At 36.5% G+C, this 22,414-nt stretch overlaps 1 protein-coding gene across 4 annotated transcripts in view; it reads left to right on the top strand.

Moving 5' to 3' along the window:
* rcbtb2 (regulator of chromosome condensation (RCC1) and BTB (POZ) domain containing protein 2) overlaps positions 1 to 22,414 on the top strand; it is a 45,134-nt gene that overhangs the window by 4,754 nt on the left and 17,966 nt on the right. For all 4 annotated transcript variants that reach the window (XR_010892148.1, XR_010892149.1, XM_067365076.1 and 1 more), the window contains exons 3-5: positions 315 to 465; positions 8,644 to 8,810; positions 18,050 to 18,208. Coding sequence is in view for 2 of the 4 variants with exons in the window: in XM_067365076.1 (XP_067221177.1) it covers positions 315 to 465; positions 8,644 to 8,810; positions 18,050 to 18,208 (477 nt within the window). In the remaining 2 variants the exon portion in view is untranslated. The remainder of the gene's footprint in view (positions 1 to 314; positions 466 to 8,643; positions 8,811 to 18,049; positions 18,209 to 22,414) is intronic.

Below are 22,414 nucleotides of genomic sequence, written 5' to 3'. Positions count from 1 at the left end.
TTCCCATTGACATGCATTATACGACTGACAGACTATAATGGTTGGTTGGAGATAAAAATCATCATTTGTGTTCTACTGAAGAAACAAAGTCACCTACATCTTGGATTTTAATCCTGGGGGTAAGCAGATAAACATCAAATTTTCATTTTTGGTTGAACTATCCCTTTAAGAGATTGCAGTTTCATGTTAATTTACCCTGTTTAGTATATCTGACCTTGGCCCATGGTCCATAATGAAATATAAGTAAACTAAATATAAACCTGATGTGAGAACCATTAATACTTAAACTCATGTGTTTGTGTGTCTCCCTGCAGGTGTTTGCACTGGGGACAAACTGCAGTGGCTGTCTGGGGCTCGGGGACACGCAGAGCACCATTGAGCCCAGGCGGATCGACATTTTGTGTGGGAAGAAAATTGTCTCTTTAAGCTACGGCACAGGGCCACACGTGGTCATCGCCACTGCAGGTTGGACAAATATTTTCAATATGGAACAATGGCAATGATTTGGTATTTTGTTGTACCAAATAATTTTGGTTGCAGGATGGTGAAATTACAAATTGTACTATGCTTAAAACTCATGAATTTTAATTTGATTAGGCTGAGGTGGCCTCATGACCTCCTGGAGCTTCTAAGCATGCAACATAATTAATATTCATAGTCTAATAATAACAACATAAAAGTAGCCTAATATTCTAATAATAATAATCAGTAAGTTACTTTTAAAAGTAATGTATTACAATATTGCATTACTCTCTAAAAAAGTAACTAATTGCATTAGTTACTTTTTATGGAATAATGTGTTATGTTACTTTTGCATTACTTTTTCTCACTGGGCTGTGCTTGCTTGTTTAATAACAATTTTTTTTAAATATATTTTTGGCAAATGTAAAGGCTCTTTCACAGGTTTTGACATGCCCTGACATTTTTGCTTTTTTCAGTTGTTCATAAACATATTAATGGAAAAGGTGTCATTACACTGTATACAGCATGAACTAGACTACCATAATATGTGAGGAACATGTATGTACATGTTTGTATTTTTGAAGGAATAACGTTTATGCGTGGTTATTGAAAAAACAAAAAACTTAAGTCACTGAAATAAGGCCACAAAATAAATACAAAATATGTATTCACAAGAATTCTGGTTATTGGAGGTTGTGGACTAGAGGTTTTGCTTCAAAATTATGTAAAAAATATCCTGCCTACTTGTTCATATAAAACAATATATTGATTTAAATTTTGTAAGACCCTTTTTATCAAGAAACACGTATTCGTGGAGGCGTGAATCTTCATGAATAATGCTGTGATTCACACCTGAGAAGACAAAGACCCACATAATTACCCACATAATGACCTGCATAATGACCTGCATAATGACCTGCATACTGACCTGCATAATGACCTGCATAATGAGCCCTTTCAGTCAGGTAGGCTATGTGAAAAAACCCTCTGTGATCATGCTGAAAGCAGGAATACGTTAATATAATGTCCACTCTTGACAGAAAACATGATTTTTGTGATCTCATGCATGCACGTATTATTGCACATCATGTGAAGAATATTTTGTATAGGCCTATGTTAAATTACAGTACCAGTCAAAAGATTGGACGCATTTTTCTATAGTAATGTTTTTTTAAAAGAAGTCTCAAGTCTCTAACCAAATAATGGTTTTCTATTTTAATATACTTTAAAATATAATGTATTTCTGTGATGCAAATCGTCTGAACATTCATGTTACCTCTATGACATTTTATATAGGCTATTAAATTTGTTATATTACATAGCCTAAATGTTAATGTGCAATTGACAAACTATACATCATGAAAAAGATCTAAGACTCAAGCTTCACATTTTGACCTATGTTTTACTCTATTGACCATAATTTTTGAATAGCCTATGCGTCAGGAGGTATGACTATGAAGTTGAGTGAAGTATGACTCGTTACCTTTGACAAAACAACATCCATCAGGGCTTTTAGCTTAAAAGCATGCACATTTGGAGAAATATTGATGGATTCTCATGTTTATGTCAGTTTTCTATACAGAGTAATATTTATTCAATATTTATTGTCATCACTATGAGCGCTGGATACTGTGTTTTCAATTCATACTTGCAGCCGGAGGGTGATCTGTGCACATTTAGTCCACAAATGACACGTAATGAAGAACAGGCATACCATGTGACATTCTATGAACTAACAGAGGCTTCCAGAAATCGCTAACCATGGCTACAACACGCGGATAGACACTTTTGAAGATAAATATACGATTGCGATGATGTATACATGTATTGCCTCAGAATTTGCGTCTAAATAGCGCTCGCTCTGTGGGCGTGGCCGAATTAGTGCATAATGAGCTGACTCATGGACGTCTGACATGTCTCTCTTTTCATTCAGATTACATAAACAGAGAATATTTGTTTTCGATTTGACTTAAACGATTTAAAACCTGACATTTCAATGTTTCTTTAGACATAAATCTAATTTTTGTGTGATTAGTATTCACTAAGTTACAGTTCAATATCTGAGAAATATCAGATTGGACTTCATTCAGAAGGAGACGACGGATCACGTCAGCTCGAGGGGGTTAAAGGCCCACTGAAGTGCCTTGAAATGCGCAGCATTATTCAATATTTTGAGAGAATTTCAACTGAAATTGCAGAAAGACAGAGTGGGACATATTGAGCAGGGCTTAGCCTAAGCCAGGATTCGGCCTTAGTTCAATTAGGGCATTTAAGTAACTTTTATAAAGTGTCTTAAAAAAATATTACTGATGTGCATCTTGAGACAAAACAATGGCACTGACATATTTTGAGATATCTCAGAGCAAGTTTCTTTCAGTTGAAACACAGCCTTGTTTGTGAAACAAGGGGATAATCTTTGTTGTTTATAATGGGGACAGATTTGCTTTTTTAATGCTGCTAAAAAGGCACAATTGCAATATCAAGGGAAATAATAAACAGTTATTGTTTTATTTTAACTGTGCAGCCCATTAAACAGTGGTCATATATTATCATTTGAGTGTTACGTGCTTAAAGATGTTAACTGGAATGAACGCAACATTTAGATGAGATGCAGCTGTTGCAGTGTGAGGGAGAACAAACCAGACAAAGTAACAAAAGACATAATCATAACAAAACCCATTAACTAGCACCCACGCCCCTAAACTAACTACCAAAAATAAAATGTAGAAACAAAACCGAAAACTTTGGCATATGCGACGCCTTAACTAAACTCTACTACATAAATAAACAAAATACAATGGAGGCGAACACACACTAACTAACATAAATTACTAGCTACCAGTTTGAGCCGTCACGCACTATACGGAATTAACAATTGTCAGTGAGGTTAAGATTAACACTGAGTAGGGCTGTACATAAAGGGATTATTATTTACCAATCAAGACTGAATCAAGTGGTTAACAGAAAACGACTTCACAGTGCGCACATACAATTAACATGTGAAACTTGTATCACGCTCTAACTCCATCAGGTGCACGAGTGCATCAAACAACTCACACAAATGCCATCTCAAGTCTCACAGACTAAAAGGTGGCTCGACAAAGGTGAGTGAGGTCCAAAGCCCTTTAAATGATCAGCCACCCGCAGATTGGCAGAACGCAGATCATGACGTCAGAAAGGTCAACCTAAATAACTCAACAAAAGGTAACAAAAGAGAGGGACGAAAAAACAAAAATACAAAACATATGTGGAACGTAACATGGAGTCTTGTCCTTGATATTTATACTAGCTTGTCAAGATAGTAAATGTACAGGGAGTGCAGAATTATTAGGCAAGTTGATTTTCTGATCATATTTTTTTTCCAAGCACATTTTACCAATTCCAATCCACATCAATCTTAATAACTACTATTAATATTGTTTTTAACCATTTATAAGTGATATATAATTGTTCATGAAGGCTGGAAATGAAAAATGCCCTATATTCAGGTGTGCAGAATAATTAGGCAGGGTTTCTTTTACAGATAAAATGAGCCAAAAAAGAGATTTAACTCAGACATAAAAGTCAAAAATAACTCCTGAAGGACCAGCACCACATCCTCTTGTACCACTGTTTGAAGAATTTATCTTCCAGAATCTGGCAGTAAGTTTTGGAAGATCATTTAGTCCATCTCTGCAAGATGGACATTTCAGGATAAGAGATGGACTAAAAGTGAACTCCCACACCTTACTGCCAGATTCTGGAAGATAAATTCTTCAAACAGTGGTACAAGAGGATGTGGTGCTGGTCCTTCAGGAGTCACTCTCAAGCTGTCTGTCTATAAGGCCTATAAAAACCCAGTCTTCATGTACTTTATAACACTTCAGCTTGTGATTCTTATTAAGAGCAGGTCGCTTTTTAGGATTCTTCACCTAACCTAAGTCTCTGAGATCCTGACACCTCACACTTCTGAAGACTCCAGGTAGGTTTCAGTACTGGGAAATGGTGGCGCTGGAGACTAAAGGGTTCCTGATGGTTTCACACTTAATTCTTCACCTTAATTCTTAATTATTTTGCAATTAACGTGTCTTTTCTTCTCCAGCTGTTTTTGTATGACCCCGCTGACCCAATGAGCATTTCACTGTCCAATGGTCATGCTTTAACTTTGCAATTTCTAGTATTACATTAGTATTGCGTCCTTCTCATGAGTATTTAATAATTTTTGACTTTTCAGTCTGAGTTAAATCTCTTTTTTGGCTCATTTTATCTGTAAAAGAAACCCTGCCTAATTATTCTGCACACCTGAATATAGGGCATTCTTCATTTCCAGCCTTCATGAACAATTATATATCACTTATAAATGATTAAAAACAATATTAATAGTAGTTATTAAGATTGATGTGGATTGGAATTGGTAAAATGTGCTTGGAAAAAAAAATATGATCAGAAAATCAACTTGCCTAATAATTCTGCACTCCCTGTATATAAACAGACCTTGGAAAAGTGGGTGTGGATCTGATTTTGGAAGTGATCATAAGCAAAACGAAATAACATGGTGAGCTGGTAAGCATCAAGAGGGATGTATAGAAGTGTAATGGCTTACATCATAGATTCATTATTATTCATTTTTAAATTATGATTAGTGTTTATACAATCCCCACAAAGGGAATTTGGCCTTTGTGCTTCCTCATGTTTATACTCCTATGGAACTGGAACTTCATGTTCATCACCCTGGTGTGCTAAAAAATGTAAATATGAATGGGAATGTACTTCAGAGATATTTAACTCTTAAAATTCTAGGGGTGCCAATAACTGTGGCCAATGTGTTTTGGAGAAAAACATTTATTTCATAAAGGGATTTTCCCCCCACTTTCAATTATTTTCCTTCAAAGAAAGGTTAGATTTTTGCTAATTTTATGAATTACAGGGTTAGTTCACCCAAAAAGGAAAATTAACCCATGATTTACTAACCCTCAAGCCATCCTAGATGTATATGACATTCTTCTTTCAGATGAATATAATCAGAGTTATATAAAAAAAAATGTCCAGGGTAATCCATGCTTTATAATGGGAGTGGATGGATCCCCAAATTCTAAAGACAAAAAATGTACTCATCCATTATAAAAGAAGTCAACATAGCTCCAGGGGGTTAAGAAAGGCCTTCTGAAGCATAGTGATGTGTTTGTGTAAGAAAAATATCCATATTTAAAACTTTATAAACTCTAACTCTCATACGCACATTCACGAGAGAGTGGTGTTCCAGCTTGGGACATAAGACGCATGTGCAGCCTGAGTGCCAATGAGAATATGGTTTGTACTATATAATATGTACTATCGGTTTCATATCGCATATCGTTACAGCCCTAATAAACATGCCTCGGCCAACAGTTATATCGAAATCCGCCAACATTTTCCTTAACAAATCCTAGTTTTGTACTTATAATTTGTGACCGGTGTTTTGTTTTGCTCACTTCTCTGCGCTTCTGTGTTCTTTACCGGAGCTCACACTGTGCATGCATCCTATGTCATAAGCTGGGACGCCACTCTCTCGTGAATGTGTGTATGACAGTTAGCGGAAGCTAGAGATTACAGTTTATAAAATTTGAAATATGGATATTTTTCTTACACAAATGCATTGCTTCACTTCAGAAGGCCTTTATTAACCCCCCAGAGCCGTGTGGACTTCTTTTATAATGGATGAGTGCATTTTTTTCTGTTTTTAGAATTTGGGGCACCATCCACTCCCATTATAAAGCATGGATTACCCTAGACAATGTTTAATATAACTATGATTATATTTGTCTGAAAGAAGAATGTCATATACATCTACGATGGATTGAGGGTGAGTAAATCATGTAAATTTGGGTGAACTATCCCTTTAAAGATCAAAAGGATAAACAATGTAGATTTATTTTTACAGTCATCTTTGATCATATTTATCAAGGGTTCCAATAATTCTGACCACAACTGTAAATAATCATAACCATTTTACAGAAATAGCCTAGTGTCAAACAGTCTAAGACGGTCTACAAAAACTAAATGTGAAGAAATAAAAAGATTAAATGATGAACTTGATGACAAACAGAAAATCTTCTAGAGTGTTTAACCCCTGAAACCATCAATTTCGTATTATTTATACAAAAAAAATATTTTTTCATATTTGTAGAAATAGTACAGAAAAATATCAAAGTGCAAAGTAGTGTGTGAGTGTTTGTACTAAAAATGTCTGTGAACAAGTACAAACCCGATTCCAAAAAAGTTGGGACACTGTACAAATTGTGAATAAAAACAGAATGCAATGATGTGGAAGTTTCAAATTTCAGTATTTTATTCAGAATACAACATATATGACATATCAAATGTTTAAAACTGAGAAAATGTATCATTTTAAGGGAAAAATAAGTTATTTTTAAATTTAATGGCATCAACACATCTCAAAAAAGTTGAGACAAGGCCATGTTTACCACTGTGTGGCATTCCCTCTTCTTTTTATAACAGTCTGCAAACGTCTGGGGACTGAGGAGACAAGTTGCTCAAGTTTAGGAATAGGAATGTTGTCCCATTCTTGTCTAATACAGGCTTCTTGTTGCTCAACTGTCTTAGGTCTTCTTTGTTGCATCTACCTCTTTATGATGCGCCAAATGTTTTCTATGGGTGAAAGATCTGGACTGCAGGCTGGCCATTTCAGTACCCGGATCCTTCTTCTACGCAGCCATGATGTTGCAATTGATGCAGTATGTGGTCTGGCATTGTCATGTTGGAAAATGCAAGGTCTTCCCTGAAAGAGACGACGTCTGGATGGGAGCATATGTTGTTCTAGAACTTGGATATACCTTTCAGCATTGATGTTGCCTTTCCAGATGTGTAAGCTGCCCATGCCACACGCACTCATGCATCCCCATACCATCAGAGATGCAGGCTTCTGAACTGAGCGCTGATAACTACTTGGGTTGTCCTTGTCCTCTTTAGTCCAGATGACATGGCATCCCAGTTTTCCAAAAAGAACTTCAAATTTTGATTCGTCTGACCACAGAACAGTTTTCCACTTTGCCACAGTCCATTTTAAATGAGCCTTGGCCCAGAGAAAATGCCTGCGCTTCTGGATCATGTTTAGATATGGCTTCTTTTTTGACCTATAGAGTTTTAGCTGGCAACGGCGAATGGCACAGTGGATTGTGTTCACCGACAATGTTTTCTGGAAGTATTCCTGAGCCCATGTTGTGATTTCCATTAAAGTAGCATTCCTGTATGTGATGCAGTGCCGTCTAAGGGCCCAAAGATCACAATCATCCAGTATGGTTTTCTGGCCTTGACCCTTGCCAGTCTGAGAGGCTCTTTTTCTACCCAATCATGTTGCCAGTTGACCTAATAAGTTGCAAATTGGTTCTCCAGCTGTTCCTTATATGCACATTTAACTTTTCCAGCCTCTCATTGCTACCTGTCTCAACTTTTTTGGAATGTGTAGCTCTCATGAAATCCAAAATTAGCCAATATTTGGCATGAAATTTCAAAATGTCTCACTTTCAACATTTGATATGTTATCTATAATCTATTGTGAATAAAATATAAGTTTATGAGATTTGTAAATTATTGCATTCCTTTTATTCACAATTTGTATAGTGTCCCAACTTTTTTGGAATCGGGTTTGTAAATAAAGCTTGCAAATGGATAGATTTAAAATACTGTCTGTGGCTGATTTCTGTCTGCTCAGTTCTCCGCACAACAGGCCTTTTTTTCCGTTCATTATAGGTCATGGAAATTCATTTTTTTCAGTCAGTGAAAGTCAGGGAGTTTGACATTTGACTTAGAGGGAAGGCTTAGGGGAACCCTTTAATCTTTATGCCATCTAATTTTGCTGTATTTGTTGGTGACTTAATGTGAGAAATATTCTACACATGTCGCAACGTGGAGTTTTGGAAAACAGAATGTTTTTATATCTTACAAATTTCCAATGAGGTAAAAGTTGAGTAACAACAGATGTTTTCAGATGGTCAGCATTAGGCCCAAGTCATTAATTAAATCATGTGCGACAGCTGTTGAAGTTCAATTGTATTTACTCGCCAAAGCCAATATTTGCCTTTATGTGACCTTGTTTAGTAGATTCTAGATCTGCTTTTCTGGTAAGTGTCTCCTTGTTTCCTTGTAAAGGACTTGAGCCAGTGATTCATCCTCATGTCTGTATCATGTCCTTTGTGTCTGTAGATGGAGAAGTTTATGCCTGGGGTCACAATGGCTACAGTCAGCTGGGTAATGGCACCACCAATCATGGCCTGACTCCTGCCCTGGTTTCCACCAACCTCATCAGCAAGAGGGTGACAGAGGTGGCCTGTGGCTCTCACCACACCATAGCCCTCACAACAGAGGGAGAGGTAAGAAAGAGATATGCTGTATTCTGGTTATTATTTATCAAACAAACATGAGGAAATAGATCTTAAGACAGATTAGAGTGGGACTTGTAAAAACAAACACATGTTGACCAAAGTGCTTTACACAATAGGAAATATGCACTCCAGAGTATGGAGGCTTGTTTCCACCACGGAATAAAACATAAAAATGGTAATTGACTTTTAACTTTTTTATCTCACAACTCTGACAACTCATAGTCTTTTGACTAAAATGCCATTTAGTTTGTCATATTTTAGTCATCAAGAATTGTTTTAGTTTTAGTCTATTTTTAGTCGACTAAATATCGTAAGATTTTAGTCGACTAAATCTACGTATTACTACAGTAGATTTAGTCGACTAAAATCTAATTTAGATAAATTGTAATGCATTAAGCATTTCTCTAACAATACACATATCCAGTACACTGATAGATCTGATATTCCCCAAACTATTTATGTTCACCCAACTGTACTTTGCCCGCCAAAGCGGACGGTTTTTCACCGTTCAAGTGCAAAAAGACAGAAAGAGCAAAAATCAGGACTTTTCAGGGATTGACACACTTTTCATTGAGGTACTATAGTTTTTGTTTAAATTTTTTATTAGATTTCATTTTTAGTTTTTCTGCTTTCATTGTAATTTTAGTTAAAAGTTTTAGTCATTTTTTGTGTTTATGTCTTTTAGTTTTTGCTTTTAAATGTCTATAAGTTTTATTTCTGTTTGTTATTTTAATACCTCAGGTTAAGCTAAAGCTTAGAAACTAGATGAAATAAAATAAGTTTACATTTTTATATATATATATTTTTTTATTGCAGTTAATGTTTATTTCAAGTAATGAAGATTTCTTTGGTTTTAGGTTTAGTTAACTATAATAACCCTTATACTTGGAAAATATATTGAGTAATGTGTCAAATAATGTTCTTAGTCTTTCCTTCCTGTGACAGAAGATACAGTAGTTTACTCTGAGTTAAATAGAAATTAAATTAAATACAGTTTATTGTGTAAACAAAACATCACTAATGACCAGGAAAAAATTATAATTATAAACCATCCTGAAATACATGTGACTCTTATTCAGAAATGTCTGCAGTCTGCACTGTAGCAGGCTGCTCATGAGAGTGATAAAATATGCATTCTTACAACCGTCTAAAACATACTACCATATAAACATTGTGTAGTAAACATTGGCATAATTCATCAACATTAGCTTATAAGCAATTGCTTGGCATAAATGTGTGCTGTTCATTAATTGCGAAGCAGTCTGAAGTGCTGCTGCACGAGCCTGTAGAGTGCGCAATAGCGCTGTGTTTCCCGCGGTTAGATCTGCACGTTACACTTCAAATGTGCGCATCTTCCACACAGGACAGCAGTCCTGACTGGATTTCTTCCCAAATTGTCCCTCTCTTTCATTTACGTCTCGTTTTTATTCATTGACGAAAATTAGAGTAGATTTTAGTCATAGTTTTAGTCATTCAAAATGCATTTTTATTTAGTCATCGTCTCATTTTCGTCCGTGAAAAAATGTTGTTGACACAAATTATTCGTCAACAAAATTAACACTGCTCACAATTCAGACTTTTATTTTGGAATTCTGAGAAATAAAGTCAGAATTGTGAGATAAAAAATCACATTTGTATTACGTGGCGAAAAACAAGTTTCCATATTAGAGAACTTTTTTTCCAGAGAGTAGTTTGAGTTTGTACAAGAGATGTAAAAAAGTACAAGTAGAAAACAAGTAAAAAATAAATAAATAAAAAGTGTGGATACAAACAAAATATGCTGTTTGGGGGTATGTTGAATAGGCATTTATGTCATACCTAGCATATCTAGTGCCATTTTTATTACAACAGCTTTACTATTAGTACTAACAGTACTGGTGTATTTTTATCATACTGAATATTCCTTTATACAACAATTTTAGTCCTTTAACCCTCTGGGGCTGAGGGTTTTTGGGGCCCTTGAGATGTTTTGACATGCCCTGACATTTGTGCTTTTTTCAGTTGCTTATAAACATATTAATGGCAAAAGTTTTCAGCACAAACTAGGCAACCATAATATTTGATCAACATGTATGTACATGTTTGTATTTTTTGAGAGAATAATGTTTATGCATGGTTATTGAAAAAACAAAAAAATTAATTCACTGAAATAAGGCAACAAAACACATGCTAATTATGTCCACAAGATCATCCTGCCTACTCATTCACATTAAAATATATTGATTTAAATTTTGTAAGACACTTTCTGTTTAGCAAGACAGTATGTGTGGAGGCGTGAATATTCCTGAATAATGCTGTGATTCACACCTGAGAAGACAATGACCCGCATAATGAGCTGCATAATGAGCCTTTCAGTCCAGTATGTGAGAGGGGACTACAAGAAAGAGCATGAGGACAAAGTAGTTTTTTGTAGTTTATTTAGAATGTAGTTAATAATATAAATAAGAGTCAAAGGCACACTTTGAGTACACAGTTACACCTGGAAATAAATCTTGTTCAAAGATATGTAAACATCACTTACCTGGCATTTCCAAGGTTTTTTGTGTTTCCATGCACTGGAGAAAAAAAAAACTTTCCTGCTTCCAGTCAATGATCTCACATTCATCATATTCATGCAGAATGTCCAATGTGTGCCAATATCTGGTCACTATGATTCTCAAATCTGTGAGATAAAAGAAAAAGCCCTCTGTGAGCATGCTGATAACAGGATCATAGCAACTATTGTAGGGCTGCAACGATTAATCGCGATTAATCGTTTGCAAAATAAAAGTCTGTGTTTACGTAATATATATGTGTGTGTTCTGTGTATAATAATTATGTATATATAAATACACACACATTCATGTATATATTTAAGAAAAATGTTATATTTATATATATAAAATATTTATGTTTATATGTAATATAAAATGTATATGAATATATATATTTATAATACATGCATATATTTCTAAACTTTATACCTGTATGTGTGTGTATTTATATATACATAATTATTATACACAGAACACACACATGTATATTACGTAAACAAAGACTTTTATTTTGCAAACGATTAATCGCGATTAATCGTTGCAGCCCTAAACTATTGTGTTAACGTTAATATAATGTCCACTCCTAAAAGAAAACATGATTTTTGTGATCTCATGCGTGCACGTATTATTGCACATCATGTGAAGTAAATTTTGTATAGGCTTATTAAATTTTAAATTATATACAGTACTGGTAAAAAGATTGGGCACATTACTATTTTAATGTTTTTGAAGTCTCATGCTCATCAAGCTCAATTTACAGCAATATTGTTAAATATTATTACAATTTAAAATATTGGTTTTCTGTTTTAATATACTTTAAAATATAATTTACTTCTGTGATGCAAAGCTGAATTCATTCAATTCAAAGCTCATTCATTGTGAGCAAAAGCTTCATTGATGTGGTGCTAGGCTATTTCACAGTAAACGCATTCATAATCTGTCCAAAACGGGTAAAACATTTCTTGTCTGAACATTCATATTACCTCTATGACATTTTATGTGTCGTATTTGTTATATTATAGCCTATAAATGTTAATGTGCAGTTTAATACATTGATAACACATTTTATTTCAATATTTATTATTAATTCCTCCAACTTCCCATTTCTGACTGGTTTGTCCTTCATTCCTTTGATTGTACAAACACAGGAATCAATAGCTGCTATAGCCTGAGGAAGAATAACAGTTCTTCTAAAGCATAAGACTCAACTTCAAAATTTCTCCAAACAGGTCATGGAGAAAGTAACAAAACACCACAAAAGGCCATTTTTCCAGTTGTTGTGAGATGTGTTTTGCTCTTCCTTTTATTTCAGTGTTTTTGGATGAGGCAACAAGGTGTTGCATGTGGAGGTGCACAGCTCCTGGCCTGTAGAGATGCATGAAAAACAGAAAGGGCCCAGTAAATGTGAGGCAACCAGCGCTGGGTTTTCACTGCAGAAGGTGTTCATATGGCACAGCCTAACTCCATACCGATGGCTTTCAACTTGCGCTTGCTTTTAGGAGAAATTCACATAAACCATGCGAAATCCTATCAAAGTGGTCAGACCCAAACAGATTTCTAGAAGTGCAATTTATATCGACCTTATTCCTGACTAAGGTCTGCGTTTCAAATTATGGATTGCACTTTTTGGGGAACTTCCATTTAAAAAGACTGAAACAAAACATTTCAAATCATAAGGTTACCCTACAAATAAAGCGTATCTGTCAGTTTGACTGAATGAGCTGTCAGTTTTTCTTTCATGTTTTATTTTCAGACATCATGAGAATAATGTAACACTTGGTATTTTAACGTGACATGTAATAACAAGAATATCTATGGCAAGAGCTCTTTTCAGTCACTGCTTTCTATCCTCGTGATTATTTTCTTTTGTCCCTTTGCATTCCGCTGTAATAGTATGAAAAAGGACAATATATACTGAACATTTGTGGTCTGTTCTCCCGATTTAATTTACGAAATAATAACTCACTGGAATGCACAAAGAATCTATCGTTTATCTTTCCAGGTTTGTTTTCACAGATAAATACAATTTATTATCTGTAAAAATGATGGAAATCACTTTGAAATAGTATCACGCAATGCTGAAGTTTTTATTAAGGCAACGTATATTACATAATACAGATATATATATATATATATATATATATATATATATATTACATAATACACATATGAATGTGATTTTTTTTTTTTTTCTCTCTCTCTCTCTGTTCACACTTATTAAATCTGATATGCACAAAAATCGGATTTGGCCTGACAGTCTGAACGAGGCTTATGTATACACAAGGAAATTAACTAAAGTAGAAACAGGAGATGAACTAATCAGTAACTATAGAAACAAATGAGAACTACTAGAAATACAGGATACAGGAATCTAGAACTCGGATATAACCGCAACATAAAATCTTCAACGTAAAGGCCCCAATATACTTCAAACACAGTTCTTTTTCGTTCTTCGTAAGTTCGAAAATGCGCGAGCTGCGATATATTGTAATCAAACATCTGACGCCACTCACACTGCTGAGAGCAACGGTTAGATGAATATGTAAATACGTGCTGTACACTTTCTTCTCAGTAACAAAATTAACACAACAAAAATTAAATAACAGCAAGCATTTTTTTATATATAAAGCATAAGAAAAGCGCCTGATTATAACATGGGTATGTTAGCATGAGCTCTGCAAATTAGCACTCCAGTCACGTTGTTTATTTATAGAGCATATAGAATAGATGTTTATTCAATAGATTGCTTCAAATCAAGCAGCTTTACAGTATCAAAAAAAGTGTCATTTTCTACTATAAAACAGCTATCCACTCACGGAGATCTTACCTCAACAAACTCAACAGATCAAATGAGTCCGAGAAGACTTCCACGCGAATGAAGGCGGAGCCTCAGCGCACACCTCCTGTTACGTTATCGTCACTGACCAATGGTGGCATGAAGGTGTTTTGCACCTGAAGCAAACTTTTCCTGAAAGTTTCGAAGCCGTTTCGAACTTCCAAAAAGAATACGAACGAACTTCATTTTGGCCTGATTTTGTTCGAAATGATGTCACATCAGTTCTTCGTTTCGTATATCGGGGCCTTAAGAGTCTCTAAATAGAAGTGACTCGGAGGTCATATGTTTGGAAAATTAACTTTATTTTCTTACTAAAACATACTAAACATAATTAAATTAACTTATTTTGTAATTTTTTAAATGGTTTTCTCTTAAATTTTATACTGGCCCCCAGTACTTTGGTTTTTCACTGTTTGGACTGGAGTGAACAGACATTAAAGGTGCCCTAGAACGTTTTTTTTTTTACAAGATGTAATCTAAGTCTAAGGTGTCCCCTGAATGTGTCTGTGAAGTTTCAGTTCAAAATACCCCATAGATTTTTTTTAATTAATTTTTTTAACTGCATATTTTGGGGCATCATTAGAAATGCAGCGATTCAGGCTGCTGCCCCTTTAATTGCTCACGCTCCCCCGCCCCCGAGCTCGCGACTTTAATACATTGCATAAACAAAGTTCACACAGCTAATATAACCCTTAAAATGGATCTTTACAAAGTGTTCGTCATGCATTCTGCTTGCATGCATCGGATCATGTGAGTATAGTATTTATTTGGATGTTTACATTTGATTCTGAATGAGTTTGAGGCTATGCTCCGTGGCTAACGGCTAATGCTACACTGTTGGAGAGATTTATAAAGAATGAAGATGTGTTTATGCATTATACAGACTGTGTTTAAAATGATAAAAGTGTTTAAAAATTAAAATAGCGATGGCTCTTGTCTCCGTGAATACAGTAATAAACAATGGTAACTTTAACAACATGCTAACGAAACATTTAGAAAGACATTTTACAAATATCACTAAAAATATCATGTTATCATGGATCATGTCAGTTACTATCGCTCCATCTGCCATTTTTCACTATTGTCTTTGCTTGCTTACCTAGTCTGATGATTCTGCTGTGCACATCCAGACGTCCTGCCCTTGTGTAATGCCTTGAACATAAACTGGCATATGCAAATATTAGGGGCGTACATATTAATGATCCCGACTGTTACGTAACAGTCGGTGTTATGTTGAGATTTGACTGTTCTTCGGAGGTCTTTTAAACAAATGAGATTTACATAAGAAGGAGGAAACAATGGTGTTTGAGACTCACTGTATGTCATTTCCATGTACTGAACTCTTGTTATTCAACTATGCCAAGGGAAATTCAGTTTTGCATTCTGTGGCACCTTTAACAATGCAAAACCGCTGTTCTGTTAAGGCCAATTCTCACTGCACCATCAGACAGTGTCAGACACTTGTTGGGATTTGTTGAATCAGTGATCATCTGTCAGAGACTCAGAGCTTGTTTCCATCATTTGAACATGTTAAATCGGTTCTTGTCAGGTCATGAAATGTCTGAGAAGTGTCATAATGTAATCTTGTGATTGTCCATGTTGGTCAGCGTCTGTCGGTGCAGTGTGAATTGGCCTTTAATTTTTTTTTTTTTTTTTTTTACTTCAGTTTTTTTTCATATAATGTGAAAATGGAAAAACAAAATTTCAAAAATTTAAGTTAATAAAAAAAGATAATTTGCTTGAGTATTCAACTAAAAATAGTCAACTCTCAGATTGAATACTTCATTCATATATGAAAATTGAAGTAAATGGGTGATTAAACCTGTTCGCACTTATTTAACATGATTCCAAAATAATTTGTGTTGGTGCATTTCCAAAGAAACATTTTCCCCTGGAGATACAGGTATGGAAATATTCCCAAGAATTCACTGTTCATGAAAATTACTAGCTCGAACAAGACAGTACGGATGCTTTCATGGTAATGACGGAGCAGCTGTGCATCTTCACAGTTGGCTGAACTTCAAAACTGAGTGTCTTTGCAAGAAGCCATAGTTGCTTAAGGCATTTCTGAAGGAGTCTAACGTAGAGATGGGATAAAACTGCAGGAGACAACAATAACACACTGTTCACGAATGTGCCTTTTTTAGTCATTAAAAACAACATGCCATGCAGACCTGCCTCTGTCACCATAATTCATGCATTGCAAAAAATGCTTTTCTTACTTAGAGTTTTTGTCTTGTTTCAGGTCCAAATATGTAAAAATTCTTTAAAAATTAAAAGTAAAAATTATTGTCTTGTTTTCAGAAAAAATAAGTCAAAAGCAAGAAAAATAATAATATTATTATTATTATTTAAAGAATCTTATTTCAAACCGAAAACAAGATTATTTTGCTTGTTTTCAGTTTGAAATAAGATTATACCTAATGCATTGATTATATAATATATATAGTGTTTCTTGAGTAAGGAAAATGCAGTACTCATTCAAACAACCAGTTCTTTATTTACCCTTGCATTGCAAACAAGCAGAGATGATCCAAAATGGCACTTCATTCACGATAGAGGTGGAATTACGAGGTTTGACTAACAGTTTGAGGATTCAGTGGTTACGAGGTTTAGACGCAAGTTCTTTTTAATACTTTTCATAGGTTAAATATTTGCAAAACCCACAGATGGTGACCAGTAGTAATGTTTATGAAAAACAGTGATGATAAGCACATTTACAGGTGTCTGCATTCACATTATTTCATGCTATTGTTCTTTCTTTTTTATAGCCTATCATTTACTTTAAAGCTGCAATATGTAATATTTTCTGCACGCTAGAGGTTGCTAGAGACATATTCAAAACAAAGGCGTAGCTTGATGATGCCAAGTTTGAGTGTGGAATCTTGGGACATGTGGTCTTCACATCACAGCCGGTGGAAATAAATCAAGGTAGGACTGAGGGCAGAAATCATGTTCATGGATGCGATTGTTAACGTTACTGTAGTATAAGACACAGCAGTACTGAGTGTTGTGGGAGCTGAACGAGGCCGCTAGAGCGATTGCGCAACACACGCCGTGAGCAGTGGAACTTTTATTATGCACAGTTGCTGGTGCCGCTTCCGCTTTTCCGGTCATGAGTATGAGGTAACGCAGCTCTGTTTATCATGTTAGATACATTTGAGAGTGTTGAAAATGATGTTATAGCGTTACTCTGTGCGTTCGCTCGGCGGCTGCTGTGAGACCCTGTTACACACTGCAGTAAGCTAGATCGATTTTAGAATATCATAAATGCTGAATGGCTTGTGTTGATAAATGGCATGCAATTAATTTAAAAACGCATTGTATGGTGGAGAAAATTCTGTATTGTTACTAAAAATAAAGCTGCATCTGATTATGCTGTGTTAGCTACTTGACAAAATAGTGTTTTTCTCTGAGGCTTGGTAAAAGCATGGTAAAGAAAATTAGATTTAAACAAGACTAAACGTGTTGAGCTTTATAACAATATTTAGTTTTCTGCCTATAAATATATCAAAACAGTTGTTCCCTTGTCTATTAAAACATGTAAATATTAAAGCGTCTTTGATGTTTCCATGGTTTTTACAAAATAAAACCGGAAACCGAGGGTAATGCGGGTATGATGCAACTGATAGACGACTCCTCACACGTCCCGGAGCCTTGGTTAAAATTGCAATTTTCTCACGATTTACAAATAGTTGCAAACATTTGGGATGTTGGAAGTATTCAACTGAACAAAATATATAACACTGGCCTAGTGGTTTTGGGATATTTTACTGTAAAATTCATACATATTGCACCTTTAATCATTATCAATTTTCAAAACTTTTTTCAAAATTCCTGTCGTCTCTTGTGCTCAGGTGTTTGCCTGGGGTTACAATAACTCCGGGCAGGTGGGCTCCGGATCCACGGCCAACCAGCCCACCCCACGCAGGGTCAGCAGCTGCCTGCAGAACAAGGTGGTGGTCAACATAGCCTGTGGACAGCTCTGCTCTATGGCCGTCCTGGACAATGGAGAGGTGAGTTTAAATTAATAACAAGAGTATAATCAAAACCTACAGATGACAATTACTGACATGTCATGTGATATAAGTGTTGGGGGTAATGCATTATAAGTGACACGAGTTACGTTATTAGATTACTAAGTAACTAGTAAAGTAACACATTATTTTACTTTCAAATTTACAACAAACTCCCTGGATTACTTTTTTCAAATAATAATGCAAGTTACTTTGTTTTTTCATTTATTGACTGACAGCTCTCTTGTCTTCATGTTGAGAGAAATAGTGAGTAAGTGCAGAGGCATTGTGTGTGCTGTGTAAACATGATGGTTATTGTAGTATTCCTCAAAATGAATGAAAACGGTTAAATGCAAACTCAGAATATTACACAATCCTGCAATAATTAAATGTCAAATAACAAAAAATATTCACTTTATTAACCAACGTCTTTGCTGCTGACCTTTGACGGTCCAATTCAATCATACGAATAAGCAAGAAACATTAGTTTAGTTTTCTTGTTTATATTGCTGAAGTAAGTGTTTCTTAACTGAAAGGTTTGTTTAAGCTGTGTAATCTACAACCCCATTTCCAGAAAAGTTGGGACATTTTGTAAAATGCAATAAAAATCAAGAATCTGTAATTTGTTAATTCTCTTGAACGTCTCAGGTTATGTATGTAACCATGGTTCCCTGAGAACAGGGAACGAGACACCGTCACTCGTAACAGGTGTTCGAAATGCCAAGAATCACAATACTCCAATCCAAGCCGGCGACAGCCTATGACGTCGAATGGCGCGAACTGTGACGTATAAAGGGAGCGCCTGAGGAAGCAGTCAACACCTTTTCGTCTTTGAGTGACTGTTCCGCAGGCATCCCGAAGCATGAAAAGGAAGCGCAGAGTCTTGTTCCCTGTTCTCAGGGAACCATGGTTACATACGTAACCTGAGACGTTCCCTTTCAAAAGGGAACTCAACTCTGCGCTGATTGCGTTATGGGGAATGATATACCCACGCCGCCATGCTGGAGGAGAGTGCATGCCCAAAATGTCTGGACAAACGTCCGGCAGTTCCAGGGAAAAACCAGGAGCAACTCTCCAAGGCTGTCAGTGACAGCATTCCTTGCGGCCAACTGCTCAAGCTGAGCCTAAAAGAGGACTTTCATAAAAGGCCCGCCAAGGCTGCTCAAGGCATCTGGGACCAACAACCCGTAGGAAGTGGTCACTTAAAGGGAATGTGGTCAGGAAACCACAAGGAATCCTGGCCAGTCACTAAAAATTCACCCCTGATGCCACCAAGGAGGCCGTACTAATTTAGCGAAAGCCAAACCTTGTCTGACATACAGAATCTCCAATGCGCGAACTCCAAAAGAGGAGAGCAGGTAAGAGCAACTGCGAAAGGGCAGTGAGCAACTCAAATCCACACGCGGAGATGGGCATCCTGGAGAGCGGAATTCAGTTGAGCGCTATAAACCCTCGTACTGAGGGGAGTAAGACCACTCATCCTAGTATCTACTCAGCTTCTGATAAAAGTGCTGAGGAGGCTGTGCGCTAGAGAACCCTGGTACAGGGGAGCACAAACCAGCCTGGGGCCAGTCTGAACGGGTGACTTCATAGAAATCTACAACCAAAGACCAGCTTAGGGAGCAAAGCACAATTACGCAGTCAACCCAAAGGGAAGTAGGAAGCTCAACCTAACAGACAGACCATACTGTATGCACATAACCATGGAGGCCAACCAGAAGGGGCCTACAACATAGCTAAGAGTTCTTGCAATGAACTAGCATCACATGAACCCAACACACAAGGTGGTATTCAGGATGGCCCATAAGGCCAAAGAACTGAAAACATAGCATGCTGAGCGCATGACCAACCAAGTAATTAGGCAGTCCCTCCAGTTTTTCGCAATTCCGCGATCGCTGAATACAACGCAAAATCAACAAAATGTCACATTTTTTTGCGATCCAGCATAATTCGTCATTTCACCGCAAAATAATCACAAAAAATAATTTTATTCACAAAAATAAATATCTAATTGAATTATCCCTAATTCCTGATCCTCAAAAGCTGCAATGCATTGTTTTCATGAGGATAGCATAGAGAGCATTGTGCAATGTGCATGCACAGTAGGCATAGGTCTGTGCATCTGTAAAAGAAAATATTTCTCATCTGTTGTCTCACATCCGTGCCAAGAAGTGAGTGAAGCAATTACGCGACATGGATGAATGACAAATAAAGAGTTGTTAAAAGGGCTGTATACGCTACGCCAACTGACACACTGACCGACTGGCTGCGGATTCTGTGCATGCGTTTGCCGCCTGTCAGCACTCGCGCATATATACCGAAATGTATTATATTTCTTGGCTTATTGGCATTGAACGGTCAAATACACACACATTTTTTCCTAAATGACCATTTTGGTGCATTTTGGTCATATTTCCGACCGTAAGTGATCATGTTATTAAAGCTAGATAGCCTAGTACACCACTGGACTAGCCTTTTTTTAGCAAGACACCACAATAAACACGATTTGTGCATTTTGTTTGTTCTATTGACATGTATGACTACTGAGCATCTAACATAATACATGGTAAATGTTGTATTCTAATTAAAAAACCATGGAAATTACGTGGTGGAAATTACCACCACAAAATCAGTCATTTTGATCACAAAAATAAAAAAAAATATCGCAAAATCCTGGAGGGACTGATTAGGTACCTGTGAGTGCCCACAAAACAGCCCATCCAACACAATCCAACGAGCAGTGTACTCGGTAAAAGCACCATTATTCATGATAATTTTTACCTCATTTTGAAGCAAAAACTCTAGTCTACAACCTCAAATACCCAGAAGTCTTGTGAACAAAGATTTAATATATATTTTTTGGCTTTATTTCAGTGACTTTGAGTTTTTAAGTTTTTTGTTTTTTCAATAACCACGCATAAACGTTATTCCTTCAAAAACACAAACATGTACATACATGTTCCTCACATATTATTGTAGCCTAGTTTGTGCTAAATACAGTGTAATGACTCTTTTTCCATTTATATGTTTATGAACAACTGAAAAAAGCACAAATGTCAGGGCATGTCAAAACTTCTCCAAGGCCCCAAAAATCCTCAGACCCCTGAGGGTTAAAAACATAAAATAGACCCATCTCATATTCCTGTGGCTAAAAGACCAAAGATCCCAAAACTCTTTTTTACATAAAAAAAGGATAGAATCTAGGGTTCTTTAAAGCCTAAAAGATCCTCTTACCATCAAACCGAGAAGGCGGGCCAACAAAAATAATAACTATGGGCCCAGCCATCAGTCTGACCATAAGAAGTATCTGAGCATGATATAAAATACATAATACACATGCATATAAATACATACATCCTATATATGTATATATTCACACGCACACACACATTTATATATATATATATATATGATAAAAGACGAGGAGAGGGTAGATATAAATCGCCCTTAAATAGCTGGGGGATTTATTATAAACGCAACGCCATTTACAATCGATCATCCATTACCCTCTTCCTCCTCCCGTTTGTCAGGCTCAGATCCAAATCTGAACGGCCAGGGGTTTTTTCATGCCCTCCCGATCTCAAACGCAGAGATCAGGAGAGAATGGAAAGTCTATCGGAGCTGCAACATTCATGGACAGAAAGGAACCGTTCGTCGAGCCATCCGCGCGTGGCCCCTTTCTTAACATGCTCTCACGGCAGCTGCAGCCCGCCGAAAAGTGCGTCCCAAAAACACAGCAGCTCCACATACATACCCCAGCAGCCAGAGGAGCGCTCGTTATCGGACGCGGCGACATCAAACACGGACATCACCGTCATCTACCCATCCTCGTAGCCCCGGGGAAGCTGAGAGAGAATATAATTTTCTCAGATTTCCCAACGAGCTCACCTGCGAACCCTATGATTGCAGCTGCCGTACTGCCAGGCACAGATGCAGACACCTCCTCCCTTGGGAAGAGTGTCAAACGAGAACGGAGTATCCCAATAGGAGAGACGCTCACAGTGAACCATAGACAAACACATATAGAAGGCGCCCTCAAGCACCATCCATGCGTTTGCTCCTCTCCAGACAGAAAAACGCCAGAAACATGTAAATCAAGTTTTAAACCCCAGGGACATGGATGAACACATTCTCCTGAGCGTTTGCAGACAGTTAGTTAGAGTAATTTCCTACCGAACAAAAAAAAAAGTCCTGAAAAGACTAGAA

The sequence above is a fragment of the Chanodichthys erythropterus genome, chromosome 17, assembly GCF_024489055.1.
Source record: "Chanodichthys erythropterus isolate Z2021 chromosome 17, ASM2448905v1, whole genome shotgun sequence".
Classification (NCBI taxonomy): Eukaryota; Metazoa; Chordata; class Actinopteri; order Cypriniformes; family Xenocyprididae; genus Chanodichthys; species Chanodichthys erythropterus.
This window is presented reverse-complemented; position numbering and strand designations above follow the sequence as displayed.